Source organism: Puccinia triticina, chromosome 2A (assembly GCF_026914185.1).
Source record: "Puccinia triticina chromosome 2A, complete sequence".
NCBI lineage: Eukaryota > Fungi > Basidiomycota > Pucciniomycetes > Pucciniales > Pucciniaceae > Puccinia > Puccinia triticina.
Window position 1 is genome coordinate 5,378,940 of NC_070559.1, and position 26,760 is coordinate 5,405,699.

The 26,760-nt window shown below is 45.7% G+C and overlaps 5 protein-coding genes across 5 annotated transcripts; 1 reads left to right on the forward strand and 4 right to left on the reverse strand.

Moving 5' to 3' along the window:
* Positions 1 to 1,325: 1,325 nt before the first annotated feature.
* On the reverse strand, positions 1,326 to 4,397 carry PtA15_2A596 (uncharacterized protein; the record flags this gene model as incomplete). The annotated part of the gene is made up of 14 exons (XM_053166631.1): positions 1,326 to 1,482; positions 1,605 to 1,983; positions 2,079 to 2,356; positions 2,434 to 2,617; positions 2,692 to 2,776; positions 2,839 to 2,925; positions 3,023 to 3,094; positions 3,165 to 3,342; positions 3,407 to 3,467; positions 3,543 to 3,663; positions 3,746 to 3,823; positions 3,928 to 3,975; positions 4,050 to 4,061; positions 4,176 to 4,397. 14 exons carry the CDS (start codon positions 4,395 to 4,397, stop codon positions 1,326 to 1,328), a joined length of 1,962 nt encoding a protein of 653 aa, XP_053017834.1.
* Positions 4,398 to 5,120: 723 nt separating this feature from the next.
* Positions 5,121 to 5,537, reverse strand: PtA15_2A597 (uncharacterized protein; the record flags this gene model as incomplete). Its single annotated transcript, XM_053166632.1, has 3 exons — positions 5,121 to 5,246; positions 5,324 to 5,379; positions 5,456 to 5,537. The coding sequence occupies 3 exons, from the start codon at positions 5,535 to 5,537 to the stop codon at positions 5,121 to 5,123; spliced, it is 264 nt and encodes an 87-aa protein (XP_053017835.1).
* A 301-nt stretch (positions 5,538 to 5,838) lies between these two features.
* Positions 5,839 to 6,800, forward strand: PtA15_2A598 (uncharacterized protein; the record flags this gene model as incomplete). The annotated part of the gene is made up of 4 exons (XM_053166633.1): positions 5,839 to 5,856; positions 5,927 to 6,454; positions 6,534 to 6,643; positions 6,734 to 6,800. 4 exons carry the CDS (start codon positions 5,839 to 5,841, stop codon positions 6,798 to 6,800), a joined length of 723 nt encoding a protein of 240 aa, XP_053017836.1.
* Positions 6,801 to 7,692: 892 nt separating this feature from the next.
* Positions 7,693 to 10,941, reverse strand: PtA15_2A599 (uncharacterized protein; the record flags this gene model as incomplete). Its single annotated transcript, XM_053166634.1, has 13 exons — positions 7,693 to 7,861; positions 7,983 to 8,331; positions 8,437 to 8,714; positions 8,800 to 8,989; positions 9,111 to 9,195; positions 9,290 to 9,376; positions 9,525 to 9,596; positions 9,662 to 9,839; positions 9,962 to 10,022; positions 10,092 to 10,212; positions 10,282 to 10,359; positions 10,462 to 10,509; positions 10,735 to 10,941. The coding sequence occupies 13 exons, from the start codon at positions 10,939 to 10,941 to the stop codon at positions 7,693 to 7,695; spliced, it is 1,923 nt and encodes a 640-aa protein (XP_053017837.1).
* Positions 10,942 to 14,357: 3,416 nt separating this feature from the next.
* PtA15_2A600 (uncharacterized protein) lies at positions 14,358 to 15,597 on the reverse strand (the record flags this gene model as incomplete). The annotated part of the gene is made up of 4 exons (XM_053166637.1): positions 14,358 to 14,755; positions 14,831 to 14,937; positions 15,070 to 15,340; positions 15,408 to 15,597. 4 exons carry the CDS (start codon positions 15,595 to 15,597, stop codon positions 14,358 to 14,360), a joined length of 966 nt encoding a protein of 321 aa, XP_053017838.1.
* Positions 15,598 to 26,760: the final 11,163 nt, after the last annotated feature.

Genomic DNA, 26,760 nt, shown 5'->3' on the forward strand with positions numbered 1-26,760 from the left:
AATAGATATTCTTATCCAATCAGCAATACAGAAAACAAAACAACACGAATATCTGTCAGTGCATGTGTTAGCTCAAGTCAAGAAGCGCAATCATAATTGAGCCCAGCAGGTAATATGTTGCCTTCTCTTTTCGATTAACAGCAAAAAGTTAGCAAGTCAAAAACACTAGACGGTATGGCAAATACCTTTTGTCCAGCTGATCTGGACCGCTCCCTGCCCATCTCTTGGCAAACAATTATTTTTGCTTTCCTAGGGAACTTGTGGGGTGTTCCCTCTTCTGCAAGTGAACTAAAAACTTCACAGTAAACTTTCCCAAAAACCGGATTTCAGATCTATGCTGGAAAATTCATTTCCATTATCCAGGATCGAAGACGCTTATCAGTTGCTAGAAGGTGCCAAAAATATTTTCGGCATAGATCTGAAATCTGGATTTTGGCAAGTGAGGTTTTTGGAGAAAGGCCCATCGAGACGGTGTTCTGAAAGTAGAGTGAGAATGAGCTAGAGATTGTATTTCAGTGGTCTCGGAGACCTCTAAATTAGCTAATAGGACGCACGTATAACTGTATGTAAGTAGAATCATAACAATAGAGATAGGATCGGATACAAGGGGTTATCAGGGGAGCGGTCCTGAGAGGATCGCTTACAGATACAACCGCAGCAATGGGAGGACAAAATAACGCTTAGCAGCAATAATTGTTCCGGCGAACGGAACAGTAGAGAAGACGGGTGACCGCATCCGGGAGATCAAAGTGGTCACTAGACAGCCGGTTTGTGCACATGTTTTTAGGTTTCCCCAACTTGCCAAATGCCAGAAATATGTCCAATCTCTATATTTTGTATTCAATTCCCTCTTCCTCATTGAGAGTTGAGGAATCAAAACCAGACTTATAGTAACTACATAACCACCACTGCTGGGGTGATTATTGGTTCATTGAAGGGCCAGTACCAAACACCAAGTTAATCCATTCCCATGACTGAATGTTCTTCTATTACAATGAATCCACTGAGAGAGTCAATTGAACAAAGGTTTTCAGACTTATATTTTTTGGAGTGTCATTGATTTCACGTATCACACTGTACAACTCAAATTGGCAACTACCAAGAGATCATGTATCTGTTTGTGTTGTGTTATCGTCCAATTGTCGGTACAACAGTTCATAAAGTTAGCGCAATCTGTAAGCAGGCCTATCCGAACACTCCTGATTCCAACTTGAATGGACAGAGTTTTCACTTCTTTAAAGAATAAGAAAACTACGATTGCCAAGCTACCTCAGCCTAAAAAAAGGAAAGAGAAACTGACAGGATGGAAAAGAGAAGAGAGCAGACTAAGGTTTGTTCCATTTTTGATGAGCATAGATCCCCAAGACTTGGTTTGACTGAATCTCGGTGTATTTCTGGACGTCAGTGGAGGTATATTTAAAGGGGGAGTGTAATCGAGCAGCGATGGTGTTCAAAGCATTCAAAGAGAACGTAGTGATGAAGCTATTGGGAGGAATGTGTGAAAATGTGTAAGCATTCAGAGGAGACCGAGATTGATGGTTCAGCTCAAGTTGACTGCTTTGGTCTTTTGCATTAAGGTGCGTATAATGATCTTGATAGCTTACCTGTAGAAGACCACGTCGACTTTGTCAGTGGAAGGAGGTAACGCGGTTCCCACGTAGTCAGTTTGATCAAACGAAGGCAGCGGCTCGTGAGTGACATCGTCACCGCGTCCCGGACACTGATCTTGAGTCACATAACCGTAACTGAGGGGGCCGTGCTTTCGGATCGACCGTTCAAGGAGGACGCCTTTTTCCTCTTCCACCTGGGCTGACAGGTGCAACTGAGTACGTCCGCGGTGTAAGGATTGGAGCTGGAGCCACGTGCGATAGTGGTCTTCGACATCTTGACCGAGGTGATATTCTTCATCTTTTTCTATCTCCTCCGATCTTTTCAAGTTCCGGCGCATTTTTTTAGAGCCTGACCTGTTGCGAGATGCCCCGCCTGGTGTTTTCAAGGTGTTAAGAGATCAGCAACATTTCAGAAAACGAACACATTTGTAAAAACTATCCCAACGTATGTTTCTTTTCAAGACTTGCCTTGATTCATTGCCATGAGAAACTCCTTTGCGATCGCTCGAGGCACATCAGGCACATACATAAACGTGTTCGCAAACGGCATGGTGATGAGCTCATCATTGACGGTGAAGTTACCAGCGAATATGTCGAATCGCATGGCACCAGTGTTGATGACAATCAAGGGAGGATGGGGTCGGGTAGGATTCTTGACGGTGGTTTCCAGTACACCGCCGGGTCCAGTGAAAAGGTAATTGAGCGAGTTGTGGGCGGTCGGCGCTACCCTGTAACCAAAGAAGGACCTGGATGCGAAAGATTGCAGTATAGTTAATGGCGATCCAGGAGCTCAGAGAGTTTGAAATCCAGGTGGAAGGCGTACTGTGGAGCAACCCCAAACTTATAAGTAATGTTAAAATCGGCCGCCGCCTTGGCAAGTCCATGGGTCGTATTCAAGCCCTCGCTTGTGTCAAAGTGACCAGCATGAAAGCTGTAGGTCAGCCGATTGGGGTCCATATACCTTCTTGAAAACTCCGGCTTGCTGTGCTCATCGAGATTCTTCACGCCTAGGATACACATGAAGAAATATTATGGCATGAATAAGCCTCCGGTCAGATTTGGATTATCATCATCAACTAACTCAGCCATCCGATAGTTTCCATGTATCTCCCGCTTGCCAGTGACATTGACCGGTCATCCAATTGCCGACAGTCTCGAATGTGCAGCTATCGTTTTACTCAATTAGCATGTAAACATTCTTTCTCGATAGGAAATCATCAACACTGACATGACCACCCAAGATGACAATTGGCACCTTCGGATGCAGAAGCCGGATAGTCGAGAACACTATTTTCCAATCAGGATCGCTGATCCCCTAGTTGGATGACGAAAACGTTGAGCCCAAGTCAAGTATTCAAGCAAGATAAGTGCCTGGATACTAGAGAATATAGAGAAAGGAGAGTCTGAATGACCATGTGCCCAGCAAGAAGAAAGATGTCGGGTCTCTCGCGAATAGCTTCCTTGAACCATGATTCCATCACAAGCTGGAGAACGAAGTTAAGTCATCAAGAGTCAACTACGTCCAAAATAGCAACAACAAAAAAAAAAACCAACCTTAGCGGGCGGTTGGACAACAGTTCCATGAGCATTCCCAGTGAAATCAAAGATGATGCCAAAAGCTGTGACTCGACGACCTTGTTCTGTTTTGAACTTGCGATAACGAGAGCCGATAGGAACCGATTGACCGGACGTGGTAATATTGGCATTCGATGTGAGATAAGAGCCATTCCATCTATGTGATCACGATGTAGCATCAGAGTTGAAGAACCTCGTGGGAAGAAGAAGAATGCACTAACATTTTTGCAAAATTATCGTGCATATCTTGAGCAACCGACAGATCATATAGCTCATGATTTCCTGAGGGAAGGGGCCGTTTACTTCACTCGTGAGCAAATATCACCGGAAGAGGGATTCAAAAGAAAAACAAGTTACCAATCGCCAGCAGATCGTAAGGCACACGGGCCAAGAATTTCCCAGAGGTAGTCCCTCGGGTTACGCCAGGATGGGCAAGAGGCTCGGCATCACTGAGACCATTGCCATCGTGCAAATCACCCTAGCGAAGTGGAATCGCCTTGTAGCATGAATGGATGCCGCGCTGAGGGATACATAATACCGAAGGAACTGGATAAACTTACCGTATCAATTGCCAATAAATCTACTTTTTTCTTCCTCGCCTTCTCCTTCATACGCAAGACGAAAGACTGGAAATCACCCTAAAATTTATGATAAGTGCAAATTAATGAATCAATTCGAGTCTTTTTAGCCACTGGAGAAATCCATCCATGTTTTATTATCTCTAGATTGGAAATGGACCTACAAAGTCCCCACTGTAATTTGGCTCGGGAGATTCGGAATTGAGATGGCCCTGTTTGATCAAATCCGATCCGTCAGACCAGGTAAGCCTTAACAGGAAAGGGGAAAATAGTAACTTGTACTAACTAATAACCATCCCTGGCATACGCGACACAAAGTAATCAGAATAAATTAGGAAAGAGAGAAGAGAAAGCGGCGGTCAATCTTTCAATTGGATAGGAGATATGTAGACCGTTGTATGCCTGGACATACGTGAGTATCAGTGGTATGGATGATGTTGATATCGCCCCATTCCAAGTCTCTATCAGGAGCGCTTAGGGGCTGAGTGGCGGCTGGTTGGGAGCGCTGGTGGAGATGGGGGCCATCGCAAGCCGAAGAAGTGAAAGGATTGAAGAGGATGAGGGTAGCAACAGCCAAGTTAAGAAGAGAGCGAGTACGAGGGAACGCTCGAATCCTCATCCCTTGAGTTTCCATCGGTCTGAAGAAGAATGCTATAACTCTTGGTTTATTTTTCTTTATGCTGGGGAACGAATTTAATTTAATTCGTGGGTGGGCTTGCGGGGTGAGCTTGCGCTCAACTTAAAGCCCTCGGACTGGCGAAGGGTGTTCCGAGTAGCCTATTCAGCTCGGAGATATTTTAACGATGACTGATGAGGATGAAAGACCACATGGAAGACCACACATCAACCATGCTTCCACTGGGACGAGCTTATGTACATAGACTTAACTTCTCTTCCAGGCCATCGAAGAACATCCAACCCCCAAAAGGAGTTCAACTGTCCCTCTAAAGACGACAACTGGATCCGGCAGGTACGTATTCATTGCTCTCGAATGATTATCTTTTAGTTTATTTTGTAGGATTAACCAGTACTTATGTAGACTACATAAAACGCTTCAGCCAAGTAATGCTCCGGATGAGTGCCAGAGGCTTCATCGGATGTAAGTATGGATGATCAGCCACTCTTCTGCCTGGAGGAATTTCCACAGCATATGTATCCAATCCAGCTGATACAAGGCGATAGACCCATGATTGATTGAAATGTCCTGTTCGTACGGGCACTAGCCGAAAAGACAGGCGGATGGGTGGGTGCAACGGCGTTACCAGGGTAGTCGTAGGTAGCTGGTCTACAAGTACAGGAGGGCACACCCTCGATGGCAGTGATTCGGGCGAGATATAGAGCGTCTCTCTTGTTTTGATTACTTGGTGGTTTTTGAGCTCGAGGTCTTCTCGGCTTCCTTGAGATGCTTCATGATGGTTAGTTTTCCGACCGACTTGGAGACCACCATTTGCTCGATCTCTCCCGTCACGCTCTTGGATACTTTCTGGAAGCCAACGGCAGGGATACTAAGAAACTGGAATCTGCATGGTGAATCTTGGCGAAGGAAGTGTGTGGACTGACCTCTTTCCTCATTTTCTGAGTCACTGCTGCTGGTTTGTTAGGCGGGACAACTCGGCCTATTGAAATAAGCAGTCAGTCAATCTCAGCCGGTCGGTAAGTGTGCCCGTTTGTCTGTTCAGGTGGATGACTGACCGCCCTTCTTGACCAGCTGAGCTTTATGGCGGTTGTTCTTTGGGGTCGTTGTCGTTTTCTTGCTCTTGAATCCTTGGACCATCGTAGATAATTAAAACTTGGTTGTTGCTGTGCGTCTCTCCGGACCACAGGCTGTGGGTTTCGCTCAGCGACAGTCACGAGGCTGTCACACATCTGTCACTTCACTCACTACCCGATACCCGCCTTCACCCCGAAGACGGGGCCTACCACCAAAGTATGAACGGCCACTCAAAGAACATTGACGGAAATTCACTTGATGGGATTTCGAATCGAATCACAAGACAGACATCGCGAAAAAGGATTAGACAAACTTTGTCTCAACTACAGTAACAAGCAGCCAGTCAGGATTATAGAAGTGAAGAATGCCTCTCAACAATTGTGTGGGTCTTGCAAAAATTATCAATATGATCGGGTACGACTCAGTAAAGCTAACATATGTTGGGCGTACAGGAAGGAGACTTAACTGGAGTCGATTTTGAACAACTCGATCCCTCGACTTCCGCCGACGTATTCTCTCGGGCGGCCGGAGGCAGTAACAGCTACTCGTTATACCCATACATCGACCAATCCAAGTCGTACTGCTTGAATGTCGACCAGCCTCCGAGCTCATCGACAAGCAGCAGAGGGGGGGATCAGACAGCAATAGGCGCCATCATCCGGCCGATTCATACCCGCAACGAGCTCTCGCCAGAGGAGTCACTCGTCACCCACGAGGACACCGGCCCGGAGATGATCGTCCACGTAGTCTTCAACCAGCCCGTGCGAGCCCGGACGATCGTCATCAACGTCGCCAAAGGGGACCAATCTCCCCGGCTGGCCCGCGTCTGGACCAACCGCTCGAATGCAATCAGCTTCGATCAGGTGGATGATCTCAAGCCCGACCAGGAGTGGCAACTCGATGTCGAGCTTGAGACCGCCGTCGAGTATCCTACCCGGGTCTCCCGCTTCCAATCCGTCTCGAGCCTCTCCTTCGAATTCGTTTGTTCTCTCTTCTCTCGACTCTCCATTTCTCCCCTCATCCTATGTTGGATAGTAACTCCTCAACTCTTCTCCCCAGCGTGATCCACCAGCTGGGCAAAGAAGTCGGATTTATTTCTTGGGCGTCTTGGGCGACGTCAAGCAACTCAAACGAGACCCTTCATCCCAACTGACCGTCGGAGCCGAAAAGTCAAGCATCTCCCCCTGTTCTCTGGACTCTTGTCCGCTAGGTATCAGGATCGTCTTACTCATCCATATCCTTTGCTTACATTTTTTCAGTTCGGCCGACGCAACACTCGATTCAGTCCGAGAACAATCAGGCGGAAATCAGACCACCATCCGGTAATCGAATAAAATCCATGTAAAACATACCAAGCAAAAGAAACCATAACCCAAATGTTGTATATACCTCTTCCCTTCATTAATCAATCAATCAATCTCGCAAGTGACATATTGAGATTGAAGTCTTGTACAGTATGATCGAAATCTTGTACAGTATTATCGAAATCTTTTACAATCTCATTCACATTAGAGGCACAAATTGGGGTCGGGGGAAGATAAGTATTGGGGTTTAAAGCAAGATTGAATTTTCCCCAATTTTTCCGGTTTGGTTTTGTGGATTTATTTGAACTTCAAGATACTATGGCCCCGTTTGGAGCCGATATAATTGCGCGATATAATCTGGAAACTTGTGACATCTGATCAAGTTTTGGCGGACCTGATCAGATGTCACATAGGATGTCATGCAAAAAAAATCATATATCGCCTGGATTATATCGGCTCCAAACGGGGCCTATAAAACCATAACATCATAAAACTTTAACTCTGTGCAACTTATCAATTTTTTAAAAAAAAGTGCATAAACAACTTAAAGTTTGGCCAATCTCAAATATCAAACCCCCTACTAGTACTAGATGATGACTTCAGAAGTGGATTGGACCTTGGGCTTGATCTGATATCTGTCAAGATTCACCTGGTAGAGAGGGTGTGACAAATATGTGATTAGCCTTGGTCAACAAAACCAGGCATTTTGCAAAATCATTCAAGCTTCTTGCAAAAGACATTATATAAAAAACAACAAAGAAAACGGAATTGAAAACTTGAATCTAGAATTATACCCAATTAAGGATTAAATACTGCGATAGTTTGGAATTAAGAACAAGAGAAATAAGCGGCTTATTTCGAAAAAGAGCTGAGTAGAGATATAATGTAAGAAATGAACGACTGTATATAGTAGACTAATTATTCCATTTTGACTCGGCATAAATTCCAAGTACTTGATTGGTTTTCAGCGGACTATATTCCTTGACATCCTCCATCGTGTAATTCTTGTTTCGATGAGGCAGCGACGAGACAGTCATGGCCCGGGCTTGGTTCAAGGCCGGTAAGACCCACTTTGCTATAAAGCTGTAAGTATGTATGTGTGCAAGTTTGTTGGGTTTTGTAAAGGTTCAGGGAGCCAAGCATTAGGAACATATATCAGAGTCAGTTGGGCGTCCCCGAAGACAAAAAACAGACATCAACAGACCTATCAAATACGACATCGATCAGATCTGAAGAGTCATCAGGAATAGTAGTGGCGACGTATGAAGTGTGATGGGCGACTGGAAGAGGGGTGTGAATGACATCGTCGCCATATCCGGGACATTGGTCCTTGGTGACGTAGCCGTAGGATGCTGAGGTTGTCTCAGAACCCGAGCGACTTGCGAGGATGGACTGTCGGTAATGGTGCTCTTCGTGTTGGAGGCGAATCCAGGCAAGGTAATAGTCGTCGACGTCATGTCCGAGATGGAAGCTTTCGTCCCTCGGGACGTCTTCTTCCGTCTCCAGATGTCGCCTCAGTTGGCTCGGCTCTTCCTTGTTCTGCGCTCGGCTACCTGGATTGGCGTCATGTTTGTCAGATCTACTCCTCTAATGAGTGAGATTGATGTGGTTCACGGGGATTGGACATCAGCTTATTCTAGAAATAAAGCTGAACTGACCGCCATTTAAGTTTCCTAGAATTTTTTCTGCCGTCACTCGTGGTACGTCCGGGACGTATTGGAACGAGTTGTTGAAGGGCATCGTAATAAACTGGTCGTTTACAGTGAAGTTGCCGGCGTAGAGATCTGCGCGCAAGGATGTGCTATGAACGATACCTAGCATAGGATTGCTCCGTTGGGGGTTTTTAACTGTTGTCTGCAAGACCCCATCCGGACCAGTAAATAGATAACTGAGGGAATCGTTCGAAGTGGAGGGGACTCGGTATCCAAAAAATGAGCTAAGCAGATTGAATATTTAGAGCCAAACGCATCTGGTCAGTTTTGTTACGCCTTGTCATAAAAAGTGCTCGAGCGGTGACTCACTGAGGCGCAACGCCAAACCGGCGATGAATGTCGAATTCCTGAGCGGCTCTGGTCAGCTCATTGCTGGTTTCAACTCCTTCACTCGTATCGTATTGTTGTCCAGCATGAAATTCGTAAGTAACTGGGTTTGCGTCCAGATAACGTCTGGAAAACTCGGGCTTTTCTCCGGGCTTGTCCAGGCCACTCAAGCCTTTCGATAGCACCCGAGAAAAGAAAGCAGATGAGATCGGTATTATACAGGTTGGAGAGACTGTTACAATATAACTGTCTAATGATCGGCAGATGCGCTGGCAGGAATTTTTAAGACTCACTCATCCATCCAAGGGTTTCCATGTATCTTCCGCTCGCCAAGGACATGGATCGATCGTCTAACTGGCGACAATCACGAATATGAAACTAAAACGATTATTCAAAGTAATGTGAAGCCGATCGAGACCACAGTTGGTAAGGAGAGTAAGAACACAGAAGATCGGATCTTTGGTTTACTAACATGGCCTCCTAAGATGATTACCGGTACTTCTGGATGCATGTCTCGAATGGTGGCTAAGACGCGTTTCCAATTTGGATCTTGGACTCCCTATTTTTTAAATCATGGAAAAGTGTAAGACACTGTCTACAGAGTAGTTGGAGCTAGCGCAAGGCTTGAACATCGGTTCGGCGTATTACTCTTGACTTCAGATGCCAATGAAGGAGGTGGCAGAAAAGAGAAGAGGGCGAAAACTTACCATATGTCCGGCCAAGAGAAAAACATCTGGCTTATCCCGGATAGCCTCTTTGAACCAAGGCTCTTTTACCAGCTACAAAAGATGATATTAAACACTGAGCTCACGTCGGACAAAAAGGAGCTGGATAGATGTGCTACCTCAGACGGTGGCTGGACGACCGTCCCCTTCGCGTTCCCAGTGAAGTGGAAGAGGATACCGAATGCGGTCACTTTCCGGCCCTGTTCGGTGACAAATTTACGGTAACGGGAGCCTAAGGGTACGGATGTACCAGAGGTGGTTATGTTAACATTTGATGTTAGATAAGAGCCATTCCAGCTGATGATGGGGATATGAAAAAAAATCGCATAGGTGAGTCACTATCTGAGCTTCACAAGCAATTCACAACTGCCGATCCAATGCCTAAACTTCAGGCAAATCAGAGCAGATGTGATACTCACGAGGGTGCAAAATTATCGTGCATGCTCTGGGCTATCGCTGGGTCGTAAAGCTCGTGGTTTCCTATGAAATCGAAAAAGGGAACCTTTTCTGTTAATCATGCTACATGCATGTCGATTAAAATGGCTTTACCGATCGCCAAAATATCATAAGGTACACGTGTGAAGATTTTGGTCAAGGTGGTGCCGCGAGGGGTACCTGGATGAACGTATGGTTCGGCGTCGCACAGGCCATTACCATCGTGCAAGTCCCCCTGAAGAGCAAAGAGGGATCAGAACTGGTATCAGATAGGAAAAAAAAAAATCTTTTCGCTGTTGCGCACCGAGTCAACAACTAACAGATCGACGCCCTTCTGGCTCGCTTTCTTCTTCATGCGCTGAACAAAAGAATGGAAGTCTCCCTTTTGTTATCAAGTGAAAAAAACGAATCATGTCAGTGGAGCAAATCGTAAAGAGGTTCTGCGGCTGGCAAAGAAGGATTTAATTTTAATGTGAATGCGTACAAAATCACCACTGTAGTTCGGTTCGGGTTGCTCGGATTTCAGGTGACCCTGTGGCCAGGTGGATTTGCGCCATTTATATCAGAACTCGCTATGATGACATTTGGAAAGACAGTTTGATCTTAGGGATAGAACTTCGGAATTATAAATCTTACAAGTAACCAGCCCTGTCAGAAGGGGAAGATAGAGACAACTGGATGTCAGCACTCTTTGCTAGCCACTTTGAACAGCTCTCCCCAGTAATATGAATATATCGGTATCAGCAAAAAAAAAAACGAACGAACGAACATGAGAGTCGGTGGTATGAAGAATATTGAGATCTCCCCATTCCAGTTCACGGTTCGGAGCTCCAGGAGGAGGACTGGCAGAGGGCTGGGATCGTTTCTGAAGATGATCATTGCAAGCCAAAACTTGCGAAGACTTCCAGAGCAGCGAGACGACTGGGATCCAGAGGAGGACCGATCGGAGGGGAGTTTTGCCCATCTCTATCTTGCTTCTTGGCCACTTCCTTCCCGACTGGATGGCTCAAATACACTCGAGTACGTATGGAAATAATCCTGTAAGGTAATCTGCAGACATAAACCAGTCAGGTCAGCATTTGAGGGAGATGTCCGCATGGAAAGGCATCAAAGGACGAGCTCACCCGAAAGTCGCACCGACCCACTGGGATTACAAGGGATGTCCGAAGAAAGCTTGGGATTCTACGAGGCGGTGGGAGACATCGAAAAAGTCCTCCTTGCTCGGGCGTGGTAGGGCCCAGGATGTGTTTAACTCAAGCTCGCGCCCCGACAATTGGCCAGGAGAGCACAGCAGAACCCCGCCCAGGCTGAGACACCAACCATCCTATCCTGAACCTTCCATGAGATCCAGGGAAAGTCTAATGAAGCAACACCGGTGTCAGGCCAGAGGGCATCTTCCTCCAGTCCTCATCTGAACCCAACTTGGCACTAGTCCACACAGGTCTCCCTCGATCTGACTTAACCAAGTCCCGTACCGTCACAGTGGGCTGATGACTCCTCAAGAGCCATCGGAATGTGTTATCCAGGGACTTGTGAGCCCCTATCACCTCATCCCCACAATTTGGACAGAAACTTGTCCAGAGCTTCTCCGAGCGACGTGCTCTTATCTGAAGCCTTCAAGTACATCGAGACGAGTCGCGTGGAGGGAATGTCAGCGCTGCCAATCCCCTCCCAAAACATCAAATGCAAGCCAGAGAAACAAAGAGATAATGGTGCCACCATTACTGCCGCAAAATAGACATGGTGAATGCCAGTTATGGTGTTCAAAGTTGGTTTGCATAATTTTATGCATGCATAAATCATAAAATCATAAAATCTTTTTTGCAGGGGATATGACTGTCTGATTATGTAATACAAAATTTCCTCACCAAAATATTTTTATGATTTTATGATTTATGCATGCATAAAATTATGCAAACCAACTTTGAACACCATAAGTGACAACAACTGCGTGTAATTGAGGCCCCGTTTGGCACCAATATAATCAGTGATATATTTCACAAATATTTCACGATTATATCGGTAAAATGCCGATGGCGTTTGGCAAACTGACATATTCAAAACATGAAACAATTTATAATTACAGTTCCTACATGCCGATATATCGGCAGCAAAATCAGACCCACCCTTGCAACTCCCAACCTCAATTATCGACCTCATTGAGTGGATACATCATACAACACTCCACTAGCTTGATGTATCCACTCAATGAGTGGACTCATATATCCACTCAATGGCCCGGTTGGTCATCAAGTGGATTATATAACACTCCACTTGCTCGATGACCCTTGATGACCAACCGGGTCATCGAATGGACTTATCCACTCGATAGCCTGGTTGGTCATTGAGTGGATGAATACTCCACTCGATGGCCCGGTTGGTCATCAAGTGGAGTAGGTATCCACTCAGTGACCCAGTCGGTCGTCGAGTGGAACATACTCCACTTGATGACGAATCGGGCCATCGAGTGGATATGTATAAGTCCCCTCGAACCGTCCTGTTCATCGGGTGGACTACAATACATCCACTCGATGACCAACTGGGTCATCGAGTGGGTGAAGTGGGTCATAGGCTATACACGATGACCGGGTGGGTGGTCATCAAGTGGAGGGCGAGTTTGTCCATTCGCTTTCTTGGTTGATCGAGAGGTGGGTGGTTGGTTGGCTGGCTGGGTCACCTATGGCCACTACTCCGCACTATACTATACATAGCATGGCGGGGGCAGACTATGGTACGCAGAGGGGTTACTCTCCGCCCAAAACTAAGAAATTTCCCGCGTCTCCAGCAACGCCTCGATGACCAGGTTTTTGGCCTCCAAATCCAATCACCTATGATGAAGATTGGGGAAGGTTGAGTCGCAGGTGCGAGGCGTGCGCGGTGAGAGCCGCGGACGCTCTGGCCGCACCGGAAGAGCTCCCGCTCTATTAGTGTTGCTTCTGAACAGGTTCAACGACTTAAGTCACCTAGGCAGCCCCGAGAGTCTAGCCCTAGTGGACCAGCTCCCCAAGGCTGCCGTGTGTGGGTTGGGGGGGAAGGCAGGTGCTAAGCTCGAAGCTTAGTAGAAAGCCAGTCCCGAGAGAGGAGACGCTGTAGCGCCGCCGCAAAGGTCAGGCTGCGTCTCGCACCTCATAGGGGCTGAGATCTAGTGCGCACCAAGGCGCCCCCAGAGAAGAAGCGCACACTTGAGTGTGCCAGGGTCGGTGCAAGACCCTAGCAGTGCCCTATGGGGCACCATGATCGAAATGATGGACTTCCAGTCTTTCCTGAGCCTCTATGCCAGGGTGGGTGGGTCGGTTTTTGAGAAAATATTTCGCAGAAGGGCGAAATGAATTTGGGAAGAGGGATACCTGTGATCAGGTGAAAGCCAGAGAAAGGTTGGTCACGGGGATGAAGCCTGGGCGTAAGCTAGTGGCCGCATACCCTTGGGCTTTAAATATCCCATCTTTATCGTTCTTTCTCGGAGTGCCTTCCCCATTTGGCCAGGCCCTGAGGTTTTCCTGTCGGCCGTAATCCGACTCGGTCAAGCTAGGTCGCTTGATCTAGACGCCCTCCGGAACTAGGCTCGGCCCCGGCGTACAGCCCTCCTTTCCCGGTCATGGACTGGAACAGAGACCGTATCTGGTTGGTCCTTTGACCGGTCTTGTCCTAGTTCAAGGAGCCCCTTACGGGTTAACTGAAACGTCTCTGAAACCTCGGCCAAGGTAGCCTGATTTGGGTCAGCGTGACGTAGTGCCACTCACTAAGTCCGCCCGGTGCCTGGCTAGGTAGCCGGTTCCTTGGACAATCCAAAACTCTTGCTGCGCTTCCGTACAGCAGACATTCTTGCCTAAGTCCCGCATCCTCCCCTTCCCCCTGCTCAGCTCATCACCCGCACCCAACACCTACATAACAGACCATCACAGGTCTTACAACATACATACATAACCAACGCCCGCACATCACTTCGACTGTAACAACTCACCCCCACCGAGCACCGCCCGCACCATCTCCTCAAACTGAGCCCGGTCATCGCATACCCAAGTATGTAACACTACCACAAAGTTCACTTTCACTCAGCAACTCGGCTCAACTTGGACTAACCAGAACATACACCACACCGCAAAATGTCCAACACTTAAATAGTTACTCATCAACTTGGTCCGACTTGAACTAACCACACCGGTGACTAACCAGAGTTCAACACTCACTCAACTGTGGCAGATTATGTATATTTTAATTCGTTCAGTTGTACTCTCTACTTATTCAAATGCAATCATGACCAATAATAATACCAATATGAAATCGTTGATACACATATGAAAACGTTGAGAATGATAAAAGAAAAAAGGGCGATTAACAAGGGGAAAACAGAGATCAAACAAGACCACAAAGAAAATAATACTAAGATTCTGCAATATCCTCCCAAGCTCCCTGATCAGCCTCCCCAAGCTCTTTGCCATCTTCTGTCTGTACTCCTAAGACCACGTCCTCGGAGACAATGTCAACTACCACCTCTTGCGTATTTCTACTTGGTAGTCGAGAAGCTTGATCGTTTAATACAGTAGCTATAAGTTTGGTCCATTCAGACCATTGATCGCGAAGTAGATTGGGCTGGCAACGAGCACACATCCACTTGACGGTATCCGACCACTCAATCATTAGTGTACCATGATCAAACAAACAAGACTGTAATTCCTTATTAATTAGTCGTAATTTCTCGCCTCTTTTGATGTCGCCAAATTCCAGGTTATTGAGGTGATCCTCACTCAAATTATTGTTGTTCTCTAGAGCCACTCCTCCTGTGGCCAACCCAACAAACAGTGAACAAGCTGTGAGTACCAAGAAATCTAAAGTAGTAAGGGAAAAAAACATACGAGATCGAATGTATTTGATGTAGTCTGTCATGTGCGTGTACATAGCTACTCCCCAAGACATCGCCCGCGCCAGTTCTTGAGTTATTAAATCCAGCTCTTCGTCCACTCTACCAAGCACAAGGATGCAAGTTATACCTGTGCGCACATCCGGATCGGTTGCCCAGGGTGCTTTCGAATGGTAATAAATACCATTGTTCCAAAACTTGTGGTCAATAGCCATGCTGGAAAATGCCTCGTACGTTAATGGATGATTTTCTGCGTCGGCCACTCGTTCTCTTGGAAACTTGGCCACGTAATGATCAAATTGAGTGTTGTAATGCGCGATGAGTTTGTTGATTGGCCCACGACGACTTTGGATTGCCTTCTGAATCTTTTTGCTCAACTTTGTTCCTAGACGGCGGCCCAATGTTCTGGAGTCGGTGAGTGGCTGGCGTTTGGCCCAGAGTTGCACGGCTTGCACATATAGCGCCGACTTAGCGTCCCACAAGAGCAAGAGGAGTTTCTGTTCCTCTAATAAGAACAAAACTAGGTGAGTGATAAACAAGAGTGGAGATATTGGAGTATGGACTAAGCTTACCGTCAGCGTCATCTGGATGGGGCCTCTCGGTTCGACCTAAGCTCTCGGCGGCGTTCTTCAATTTTTGAGCCGTCTCTTCCAACTTATCTAGGAGGTCATGAACCTCCTGTGCGCTAGTGAGATAAACAGAAGGATTCTCACACAAGCGAGACCTGTTGCATGAGCCAACAAATAAGATCAGTAGTTTCATTCTGTTTATCTACCCAGAAGACTTGCCTCAAGGCATCTAGGGAAGCTTCCTGCTTGTAAACTTCAAGTAACTTTGCTCGATGTTCTTCTTGTTCTTCGGTGTGTGCTTCCTTGAATCGATGTTGTTCTTCCCATTGCGATTTGAAGAACCGCTTGGTGTAATTATTTCCAGTGGTTGAAAAAGGATTCGGGCGGTGTAGAAGCTCAGACAAGAGCGCTTTTACCTCGGCGCGGCGGCGAACTGCAGCTAAGAACTTATTTTTGAGCCAAATCACTAGGTAATTCACATCATGATCAATTCTCCCTCCAAAAAGTAGAGTAGGAAAAATCCAATACTTACGGAGTTGCCTGATCCCTCTGTTGTTGTGGTATTTCAATTTGTGCGCAAGGGCCCCGAGTCGGTGATTCCGTGTTGCTAGTCGTAACAGACTGATCAAAGGTGAAAGAAAGGACCACATCCGTTCAAGTCCCTCCCCGTCCGATAAGCCCCATCCCTCGTTCAATCGCGGATTGTAATCAAGCTGACAAGCCCATGAGTGAACATAGGCATGGAAAATCAAAGTTCCGAACTTAATGCAACCCCGTACTTCATCAAGCAATCCGCGCTGTCGCATCCTGATGGCATTAACAAAAAGCAAAGACTGAAGGAAAATTTGAAACACATACCAACTCAATGAACTTATCAAGAGAACAGCCGATGTTGTAAAGGATACCAATGTGTCGATTGACCTCAACATTTTCCACCACCTTTGTGATCAGTGCCATTGGGAAGCACCTCTGTTCGCCCGATTTATTGATGTTTGCCATGTATATTGCGGAATCGTGCCAACAGCAACAGCCCATAAGGCCGGTATCATCGCATCCTTTCCACAAGGACTCGTTGCGTTTGTCGTCGGCTGCCTTATGGGATTCTGTACATTGGTCTTTCTGAAATTGCAGACGATCTGTTGGCCAGTAAACTTGAAATGAAATTATGTAGTGATCAGTCCTACTCACTTGGGCTTTTGGCTTATTGCGTAGCTCAATGTCTCGGATTTCAGCCTTCATTTTGTCGACTTCTTGTTGCTTGAGGAATATGCTTGGCGTGTTTATTCGGTGATAGTCGCGGCTAGCCTTGGCAATGTGACAATGCTGAAAGTTCCCATCAAGACAAATAATAAGTTTGTTTTCCTTAATTCGGGGGTAATCTTGAAGGTTTGTCGGCGCTGGCCCAAAGCAAGCAGGACAGGAGCGGCACGCCAGGATGGTCTGTTCTTCAAGGCGCATTGCTTTGAATATCAAGCTATCTGTTTGATCCTCAAGTTCCCAAAAAAGGTCAACAGCCGCAGAGAAAGGCTTTCTGAGATCACGACTCTATTCAACAATTAATATAAGTTGATCAAATCAACTAAGATTCTCATAGACGCCCAAATAGCATAAATCACTTACATGTGTAGAGTTTTTGACAGTCAACCGTTCGGATTGAGGTTCCAGAAATTGCTTCATCGCAGTTGTAAATGGCAAGGCGCCAATGTGACAATTGCTCCATAGGCTATTGTGTAGGATAAGCAGGGGGATCGAAAAGGCAGTGACCGGCCTGATTGGGGAGCTTGGGAGATACCCCATCCGCAGGAGACGTACAGCATCGGGTTGGCATGGACAGAATTTGACTTTTGCACGTCGTTGACCTGTGGCAAAAGATGAAATCAATCGGCCATCATAGATAGATTGGAAGCAAGAGAAAAATTGACATACAGTATACATCAACTAGATCAATTGCTCTTCTGGTTGCTGAGATACACTCGCAAGTAGAGTGATCGGAGTAGCAGTTGTCCTTTGTCCAGTTTTTCGTTTTAGCTTTTTGAGCCAGATAAGTCGCATAGAGGTCCTTGACAAGGTTGGTCCAATTGAAATTCAGGGATTCTTGTCGGAGGCGTTCAATGTTGGATTCTATCGCAAGGTCGATTTCATCGGGTTCTTCATAGTCAATAGGAGCCTAATCACTTTCAGAATCCTCGTCTTCTCCTTCAATGTCTTCTTGATATTGATCGTGTTGATTATCTTCGTTTAACCAGTCTCCGCTCTCTAGATCCTCCGCTAACCGAGTATCAGCCGCCACTATCTGGTCCATTCGCGCCATTGCCGATTGAAAACCTTGAAGTCGTTGTAGGGCAGCAAAGTTTTGGTTCACATTAGCCTCTCGTCGGAGGCGGACTGCTAGCGGGAGAACGCCTGGTTTTCTTTTCACACGTTTCTTGGCCATGAGTAGGAACGATATCGGAGATTGAAAGGTGAGGCAATAGATTGATTTGATGTTCAGTGCGAGTGCTACAGCACGGCTGAAGGAGAGATATAGATGTCAAGATGAAGTAGCGTCAGTTGTTTGTTGTGGGTGGGTTTGAAGTTAAAGCTGATATACAATGAAACATTCATTTGTTGACACATAAACCGACAAAAACACGGATCAGTCACCTAAATAAAATTCAGGCAGCATTAAGATTCACACAGCAGCTTCAGTCAGTCACCCGAATTTTGTGAGTCGAGTGCTTTGTTGGTATATAGGCACCACAGCAGCCAATATGGTTGGGATCATACAAAATCCAAACAGTTTCCCTTACCTACCGCCAGGCCACCTTCCAATCATATTTTTAAAAAAAACCTGCTTTAGTTCCGGTTCAGCGGTACTATATCCTGTCTAGAAGTAAATAATCCCCAGGTCATATTGGTTGCGTACTTGCGTGTGCGGTGATAGTAACACGAGTCCAGGAAATCAGCTTCATATCTAATTATAATATCAGAAACAAAGGGTACACGGGTACACTGGATATTATAAGTCTGTTCCGCAACACGAGTCGAGGCATCCAGCTTCATGTCAAATTATAATACCAGGAACAAAGGGTACACTGGATATTATAAGTCTGATCAGGTTCAGCGGAACATCTTGCCTAGTAGTAAATAATCCACATCCACAAAGGTCATATTTATTTTGTACTTGCAAGTTGGTGGGGAGATAGTAACGTGAATCCAGAACACCAGTTTCATATCAAATATCAGAAACAAAGGGTAACTGGATCAACGGTCTAATTAGTATCAAACATCGGAAAAAATCGGACACTGGACCCACAGTCTGACTAGCCTCACAAGTGACTCCAATTCGTTATTTATAAATAGATCCACTTGCCAACTCTAAAACTCACAAATCTTCCCTTGCCATCCAACTCACTCGACGGTCTATATCTATTATATACATGATTGTTTTGTTTGCATGCAACCTTCAAGAGATTCACTGTTAGGACCGCGGCCGCCCGGCCAGCCGGCCGGACGGTCCTCCTGCCCCGGGAGTAACTACATGGAAGAGCTTCGGCGACGAGCTATGATGGGGGGCGCGGCTCCAAATTCTGAGCGGCGCACGCCTCGGGCCCCCGGCTCTACCCTCCTGGAATCTGCTCGGCTATCATCCTCCAGTTCCACTCGGTCCAGCCATTCCTTGGCTGATTGAAGCCCCGCTCTGTTCTCATCAGCTTCTATATCGCCAACCAAGTTCCTTTTGAATCCTGGAGCAAAACATTCTGCGACTCCAAAAACATCTTCCTTGGCCGGCATCACTCCGAAAACATCTTCCTTGGCCGGCATCCGATCTTCCTTAGCAACAGGCCAAAAAAGATCGGCTCCTTTATCCACCCCCGAGCTATCATGTAGGTTCTTTCTCTCACCTTCAAGTCGGGTCATTCCATCAAGACTGACAAGAAATTTATTAATTTTGAATCCTGAAGCAAAACATTCTGCGACTCCGAAAACATCTTCCTTGGCCGGCATCCGATCTTCCTTAGCAACAGGCCAAAAAGGATCGGCTCCTTTATCCACTCCCGAGCTATCATGTAGGTTCTTCCTCTCACCTTCAAGCCGGGTCATTCCATCAAGACTGACAAGAAATTTCTTAATTTTATTTTTTAGTTCCCAAATCGCCACCTGCAAGAATGATTCCACCAACGTTTGGGAGCCAGACAGCAAGCAATCACTTGGCACCCCTTGGTCAGCTACGGGTTCCCTCAACTGGCAGCACCACCCAAAAACGAGCCCCTACAAAACACCAGCTCTTGGGTGCTCGTCCCCCAAAGCGGCAAAATACTCAGGCTAACAACACCCAGCCATTATTGCAGCCTAGCACTACTCAGTCTACCAATACTCCGAGAACTCCTGGACAGCGCTCCCCTTCCAATGCTCAAAATAACTCCTTTTCCAACAACGATTCTGCTCGCCAAGAGACTGCCGACGTAGCCTTCGACGATTCTGGACATGACTCTTCTCCGGAAACTCAGTCTTCCAATCCTCCTCGCGAAAAGACTGCAATCAGAGTCGTTGAAGGGCCAAGTTCTGTCAAGAACAGTAGAATGCGCCTGGACCCAAGCATTGTAGAGACATTGAAGGATCTTGAACTCGATCAGTTGCGCCAAAAGGTCCACACCCACGCGCAATACAAACGTCTCACCGCTGATGATCGCCGTGTTCTCACCGACGCTTACCAGAGATACCAACACGAAGTCCACGTAATCGCTGCGGAAAGACTGCTCAGACTTAATCCAGTATTGAAGCATCTGGGTAACCGAAGTCGTTTCAGAGGGCCAACGATGTACAACAACTTCTGTGAATACGACATTGAAGCTCGAAAATCTTTTTACAACTGTAAGTTCCCACTTAACTCACTCTTTTGGTTATCTCCGATTACAGTCACATCTGATTACTCATCTTACATGTATCCATCCAAATTCCAGACAATCTGAGTGATAAGGAACGAAAGGCTGAATGTGGTCGCCTCTGGGCAAAGCTTGATCAGGCTGCGCAAAAAAAATTTAAAGATATTGATTTCTTGGCAACATTACCAAATCCGTTTGGGTGTGGTGATTGTAATGGACCGGACGGCGGGACTTCGGAAGCATCCCGTGAAAAAAACAAGAAGAACCGTTTTTTCCGGCATGCCAAGACCGAACTCTGGAGCCGAAAGACCATACTTGATGTAAGTCCAATTTCCTTATTTTTCATCCAAATCACACTGACATCGATGATTTAGTTGAAGAACCTTGGAGCCTCACACGAGGTGGAGGGATTTCTGATTATGTACAAGCCCAAGGACACAGGAGGCGAAGTCATCAGTGGTGGTAGCTTCATGGGGGAGCAGTTTGTTGATATGTTTTCACACAATAAGAAGACCAACCTCGAGGCCAACTTCCTATTGTTTGCGGAAGGTCAGCAGGTGATTAGAAGAGCTACTGGCAAGCTGGCTCCTGTTACCAAAACCCGGAAGATCCGCAAACGCAAAATTGTCGCTGTGGTGCTCCATTCCAAACCATAAGTAGTATTTTAATGTTTTCTTTTACATATATTCATCATTACATTGAACATTTCCCCATAAACCTTCACAAATACCTCATTATTATTGCATATTCAGATTGTACATCAAATTTCACCTATGGTCACTCATACATAGTATACCCTTATCTTTAATGGTTCAGTAGTTATAGAGGATATAAGACTTACAGACAACCTACAGTCTTCACTAGTTACAATACTCATTTCATTAGTAACCTACTTGAATCATTACAGTACATTCCTTTTACATATTTATTCTCACATACTAAACCCTTTACACACATTTCTCATTATGTACTATACCTATTGTACACCTTACATCATTGGATCTGTGCTTACCTCTTTCAGTAGTGCTCATCATTACAAGTAGTTCCTATGTTCTCATCACTCTTCCCCATTAGTACATTCTTTTATTCCCATAACCAGCATTCCCCTTTCAGCATTGCTCATCATTACATACTGTTACTATGTTCACATCACTCTTCCTTATTTGTACAAACCTTCCTTCCCATAGCCAGAACTCCTCATTGTCTGTGCTCATCCCTCCTTACTATAAGAACTGTCTTCACCCCCCCTCACTTGTACCTCATGCAGAATTTATAGATAATTTTAGATACAGAAATTATAAGTGCCCATTCTCATCAACCCATTGCCATTGAACCATTGCCCATTGCTTTCCCCCAACCATTGCTCCAACTCTCTTACCCTCAGTAGTCAGTAGTTAAGCTCATAGTACTAGCTCCTAAGATCAAGCAGAAATCAGCCACACCTTTTTTTCTTTTTCTTAGTGTTACTCTCATCCCCTCAGCATTAGTCAGGAAGGCAGCCTCATCAGCACCCTTGCATAGCTTACATTAGTACTAGTGTTGCTATCCATTTCCCTTCCAAGCTCTATTCTCCCCTTTGAGTAGTTCCACAAGTGGTGTCCCAACAGTGGCCTTTCTATACTTCAGATATCTTCAGCTCTAGTAACACTCTTACCATCAGCTACATACTACTTTTACCTACACATCCTCATACTCCTTTCTTTATAAATCAACCTCCTGCTTTTAGAATAAACTTCAACCAACAATAATACTATCAGCATCTCCATTATCAACCTTCAACACCCTTCAGGTTTAGATTCAACTTACCTGCTTCAATCATGTCTGCCCAAGGATCTCCCAACATCAATGTTGCTCCCAGTCTTTACCCTCCAGCGGATCCTTCCAGTAATGCTGCAGTTCAGGACTCCACCACTTCCAATGCTGGTCAGACTCAGGTTCCTCCTACTGGTCCAGGTTACCAACCTTCTTCTACTGGTCCAGGTCCACAGGCTTCTTCCAATGCTCCAGATCCTCAGGTTTCTTCTACTCCACAAGTCAACTCCAGTTCTTACAGACCTCCATTTGGACCTCAGACTTCTGGTATCCCTAGATACACAGGATATAGAGATACCAATCAGCCTTCAGAAGATTCAGAAGATTTAGAGGCACCTCCACCCCGTTTTCCCAGGTTCCAGAGCCAAAGGGACGACTCAACACACTCCACCAGGTCCAACACTCACTTTTTAAATAAGGAACCAGCTATGCCTAGGTATCAGGATCCTGTCAGCAGAGGAGTAAAGATCAAACCCATGGACAAAGAGCTCTTCTTTGATGGAACCAACATGCCTGTGGAGAAATTCATTAGAAGGTATGAAAGTGCTGGAAGAGATGATGGTGCTAACTCTAAGGAACTGGCTGGACAAATCATTGCTTTTATCAAAGGGTTGGACCTTAAGGATGAAGTGGAAGACAAGTCAGGCCATGAAAACTTGGATTGGGAAACCCTGAAGAAACAGCTACTCACCAGATTTGGAACCTCTCAGCCATTGGTCAGATATACCAGGGAGGATCTCAGGAAACTAGTCTACAAATCAGCCCAGGATGGAGGAATCAGCACCTTGGAAACCTTCAACACATTCAGAAACAAGTTTGAAACCATCACTCACTACTTGGTAAGAATGGGGTACAGTACCAGCCTGGAGGAATTCAGACACCTTCTTTTGGAAACTCTTCACAAGGATCTGGATCAAAGGGTTACTAGGAGCTTGATGAAGGACAATCAAATGCTAGCCTCAAAGGATGGAGGTGATATCTTGCCAGACACTGAAACTCTTCTTACCTACATTCACCAGGAAGTTTACTCAAGATCAGTGGTCAACAGAAGGACTGAATGGAGGGCAGAAGAGAAATTCACTTTGGACAACTCACCTAGGACCTCCAAACCCACACCTGCTACTCAGGGAGCTGCCCCTACTGCTTCTACTTCTCTGGACAAACAAGTGGAACTCCTTACCAAACAACTTGCATCTCTCACTGCTGGCAAAGGACTACCTCCCCACATGGACAAACCTGCTAGGACCTGGCCATTCAAATGCTATTATTGTCATCAGGAAACCCATGGAACCAACAGCTGCTCTCAACTTGCCCAGGACATGTCTAGTGGTGCTGTTATCAAGGATGGAAGAGATTACAAACTTCCAGACAAATCAGTTATTCCCTGGATTCCAAGCAGACCAATCAGAACCCCAGTGGAAGAGTACTCTAAAACTAAGCTCACATCTTCTTTTGGCCAACTAGAGGAGGACCCAGTCTATTATCAAACCCATAGTTATGAAGCAGACCTTGGAAAGAGGACCAGAAACAACTCTAAGGATCAGGATGAAGAGGAATCAGCCAAGTCAGACAAAAGGATCAGGAAGGAAAAACAGGACCTAATGGACATGGATACAGAGGACTTACTTCACATGACACAGCCCCCCACTCCTAGTGCTTCCAAATCCCCTACTTCAAAAGGCTCCCCTCAGGTCAGATTCCAGGATAAGGACAAGGATTCAACCACTGCACCTAAGGACAAACCAGTTAAGAAAACCTATTTGGAAAAGACTTTGGCCAAGGAGTACCCAGGAATTGAAGAGGAAGTGGCTAGTAGGATGTTGACTGCAGGAAAGATGGAGTTGGCCTTTGGAGAAATCTTTGCTATATCACCAGGAGTTACTGACTGTATTAGGAAGAAGATAACCAACAGAAGGGTCCCATTGGATGGTGTCAAATCAGCAAACTTCACAGACATGGAGGATGGAGAAGAACCAGCACAGGAGCAACCCACTACTCACTACTCCTGCCCCCTTGGATACATCACCATCACTATTGGAGGAGAGAAACATCAAGCACTCTTGTATACTGGCTCTATGGTCAACATTATTCCTGAAACTCTTGCACATAAACTTGGATTAGTACTCACTGCTAAATCTATGAAGCTCAAAGGAATTGGAGGTCACCTTACTGATATACCTGGAATTGCTGAAGATGTGGAGGTAACCATTGGGAAAGTAGTCAGGACAGTTCATTTCTGGGTAGCCAAAGGACCAGTTCAGATGATTATTGGAAAGCCTTTCTTGATGGATGTCTCAGCTAACATCAACTACAATGGAGCCAGAGGAGAAGCACTTTCAATCATGGATTCAGCTGGTCAGACTTTTTTGGTTCCAATCATACTCCCCAGTAATCAGAAGTGGGAAACCAGCATACCTTCCAATTCTGGACTGTTAAATTTTTTAGATTGAGACCAGGTTTTCAGTTCCCTTCCCTTACAACTGCAACCCTGGAAAACAACCAAAAGCAACAAACTGTAGACACTCATTCAGCAAAATATAAATCAACTCTAAAAAAAATAAAACCAGTAAACCAACCAATGCCATTATCTCTCAATCCCCCATTATCAAGGCCACCACTCTCCAGAGATCCTTACCTCACTCCTTTGAGCCCACTTCCTCCACCATTCACTCCTACCTCTAATATTACTCAAGAAAGGCTGGACCTCATCAACTTTGGACCTCCTGGATGGCTCTCTCCTCAAGAATATCTCCTGCTGGTATGGGTAATTGTTATTAGACAAGGTGCTTTGGCTTTTGTGGAAACAGAAAGAGGCCTTCTTAAACACACCTATGGACAGCCTTATATTATTCCAGTCATTCCCCATGAACCTTGGCAACAGAAACCAATTCCAATTCCTGCACCCATCAAGGACCAGGTTATAGAATTGGTAAGGGAAAGACTCAGCACTGGCCTCTATGAACAATCCTTTTCCAGTTATTCCAGCCCTATATTTTGTGTAAAGAAGCAGGATGGTAAGCTCAGAATTGTACATGACCTTCAGAAACTCAACAAAGTCACCATTAAGGACGCTGGACTACCACCAAAGACAGAGGAACTCATTGAATCATTCACTGGAAGGGCTTGCTATGGACTAGGTGATATTATGGGAGGATATGATGAAAGAGAATTAGCTCCAGAATCCAGACCTTTGACCACCTTTGAAACACCCCTTGGAAGATTTCAACTTACCAGATTACCCCAAGGAGCCACCAATTCAGTTGCAGTTTACCAGGCCCAAATGATGTGGATACTCCAGGATGAACTACCTCAACATATGGGAATCTTTGTGGATGATGGAGGTATAAAAGGACCAACCTCTGACTACAATGAAGAAACTCTAAAGGACAACCCCCAGATTAGAAGATTTATCTATGAATATGCCATTACTCTGGAAAGGATTCTTTTCAGGATTGAAGAAGCTGGACTCACCATCTCTGGGAAGAAATTTGCTTGCTGTGTACCTGCTCTGGATCTGGTTGGCCATGTGGTTTGTAAGGAAGGCAGAAGGATATCCATCAAGAAGCTCAACAAAATTGAAACCTGGCCAATTCCCACCACTCATTCAGATGTCAGAGGATTCCTAGGTATCTGTGTATATGTTAGAATGTTCATTAAAAATTACTCAACCCTCACTGCTCCACTCAGAAGACTCACCAGGAAGGACTCCTCTTGGGATTGGACTGAAGATTGCCAGGATGCCTTTGAGGACCTTAAAAGGATTGTTGGAACTGATATCACCCTAAAGAAATTGGACTATGGACCTGATGCTGGCTTAATCAAACTCTCAGTGGACTCCAGTGTTATTGCTGCAGGTTCTGTTCTTACTCAACAGGATTCTGACGGATTGGATAGGCCTGTGTTATATGAGTCAGTAGTCTTTTCACCCAGGGAATCAAAGTACTCACAATCCAAATTAGAACTCTGTGGTGTTGCCAAGATCCTCAAGAAACTTCAAACCAAACTGTGGGGCCAACATTTTCAACTCAGAGTGGATGCCCAGTGCCTTATTGGAATGATCAACAACCCTTCACTTCCCAATGCCCCTATGAACAGATGGATTGGATTTATTCAGTTATTCTCCTATGACCTTGTTCACACTCCTGGAAAAACTTTCACCTTACCTGATGGACTTTCAAGAAGACCCCCTGATTCTGATGAAGATGATTGTCCTAGCTTTGATGAAGATGAAACCTGGATCAAACCTCACCCTGGATTTGGAACTAAACATTCTTCTTTTGGCCTGCTTCTGGGGACATCAGCTAAGTTGGGGGAGGGGGTAAGTAACTTGCAGCAAGGAATTTGGAAGCACCTCCAGGAATACCTTTCAACCATGAACAAACCTCCAGGATGCAGCAGCCTGGAATTCAAGCAAATTTTGCATAAATCAGCCAACTTCTTCCTTTCCAATGGAGTCTTGCACAGGATCAACAAACCATTCTCCCAGATAGTAGTCACCTCTCCTTCAGCTCAGAAATCCATCCTCAATTCCCTTCATGAATCCTTAGGCCACAGAGGTATTGCTGAAACCTACAGAAGGATTAAACTCAGATTTTGGTGGCCAGGTCTCAAGAGAGGTGTTACCAAGTGGGTCCAGTCTTGTGAAACTTGCCAGAAGAGGAGTTCAAAATTGCCAATGG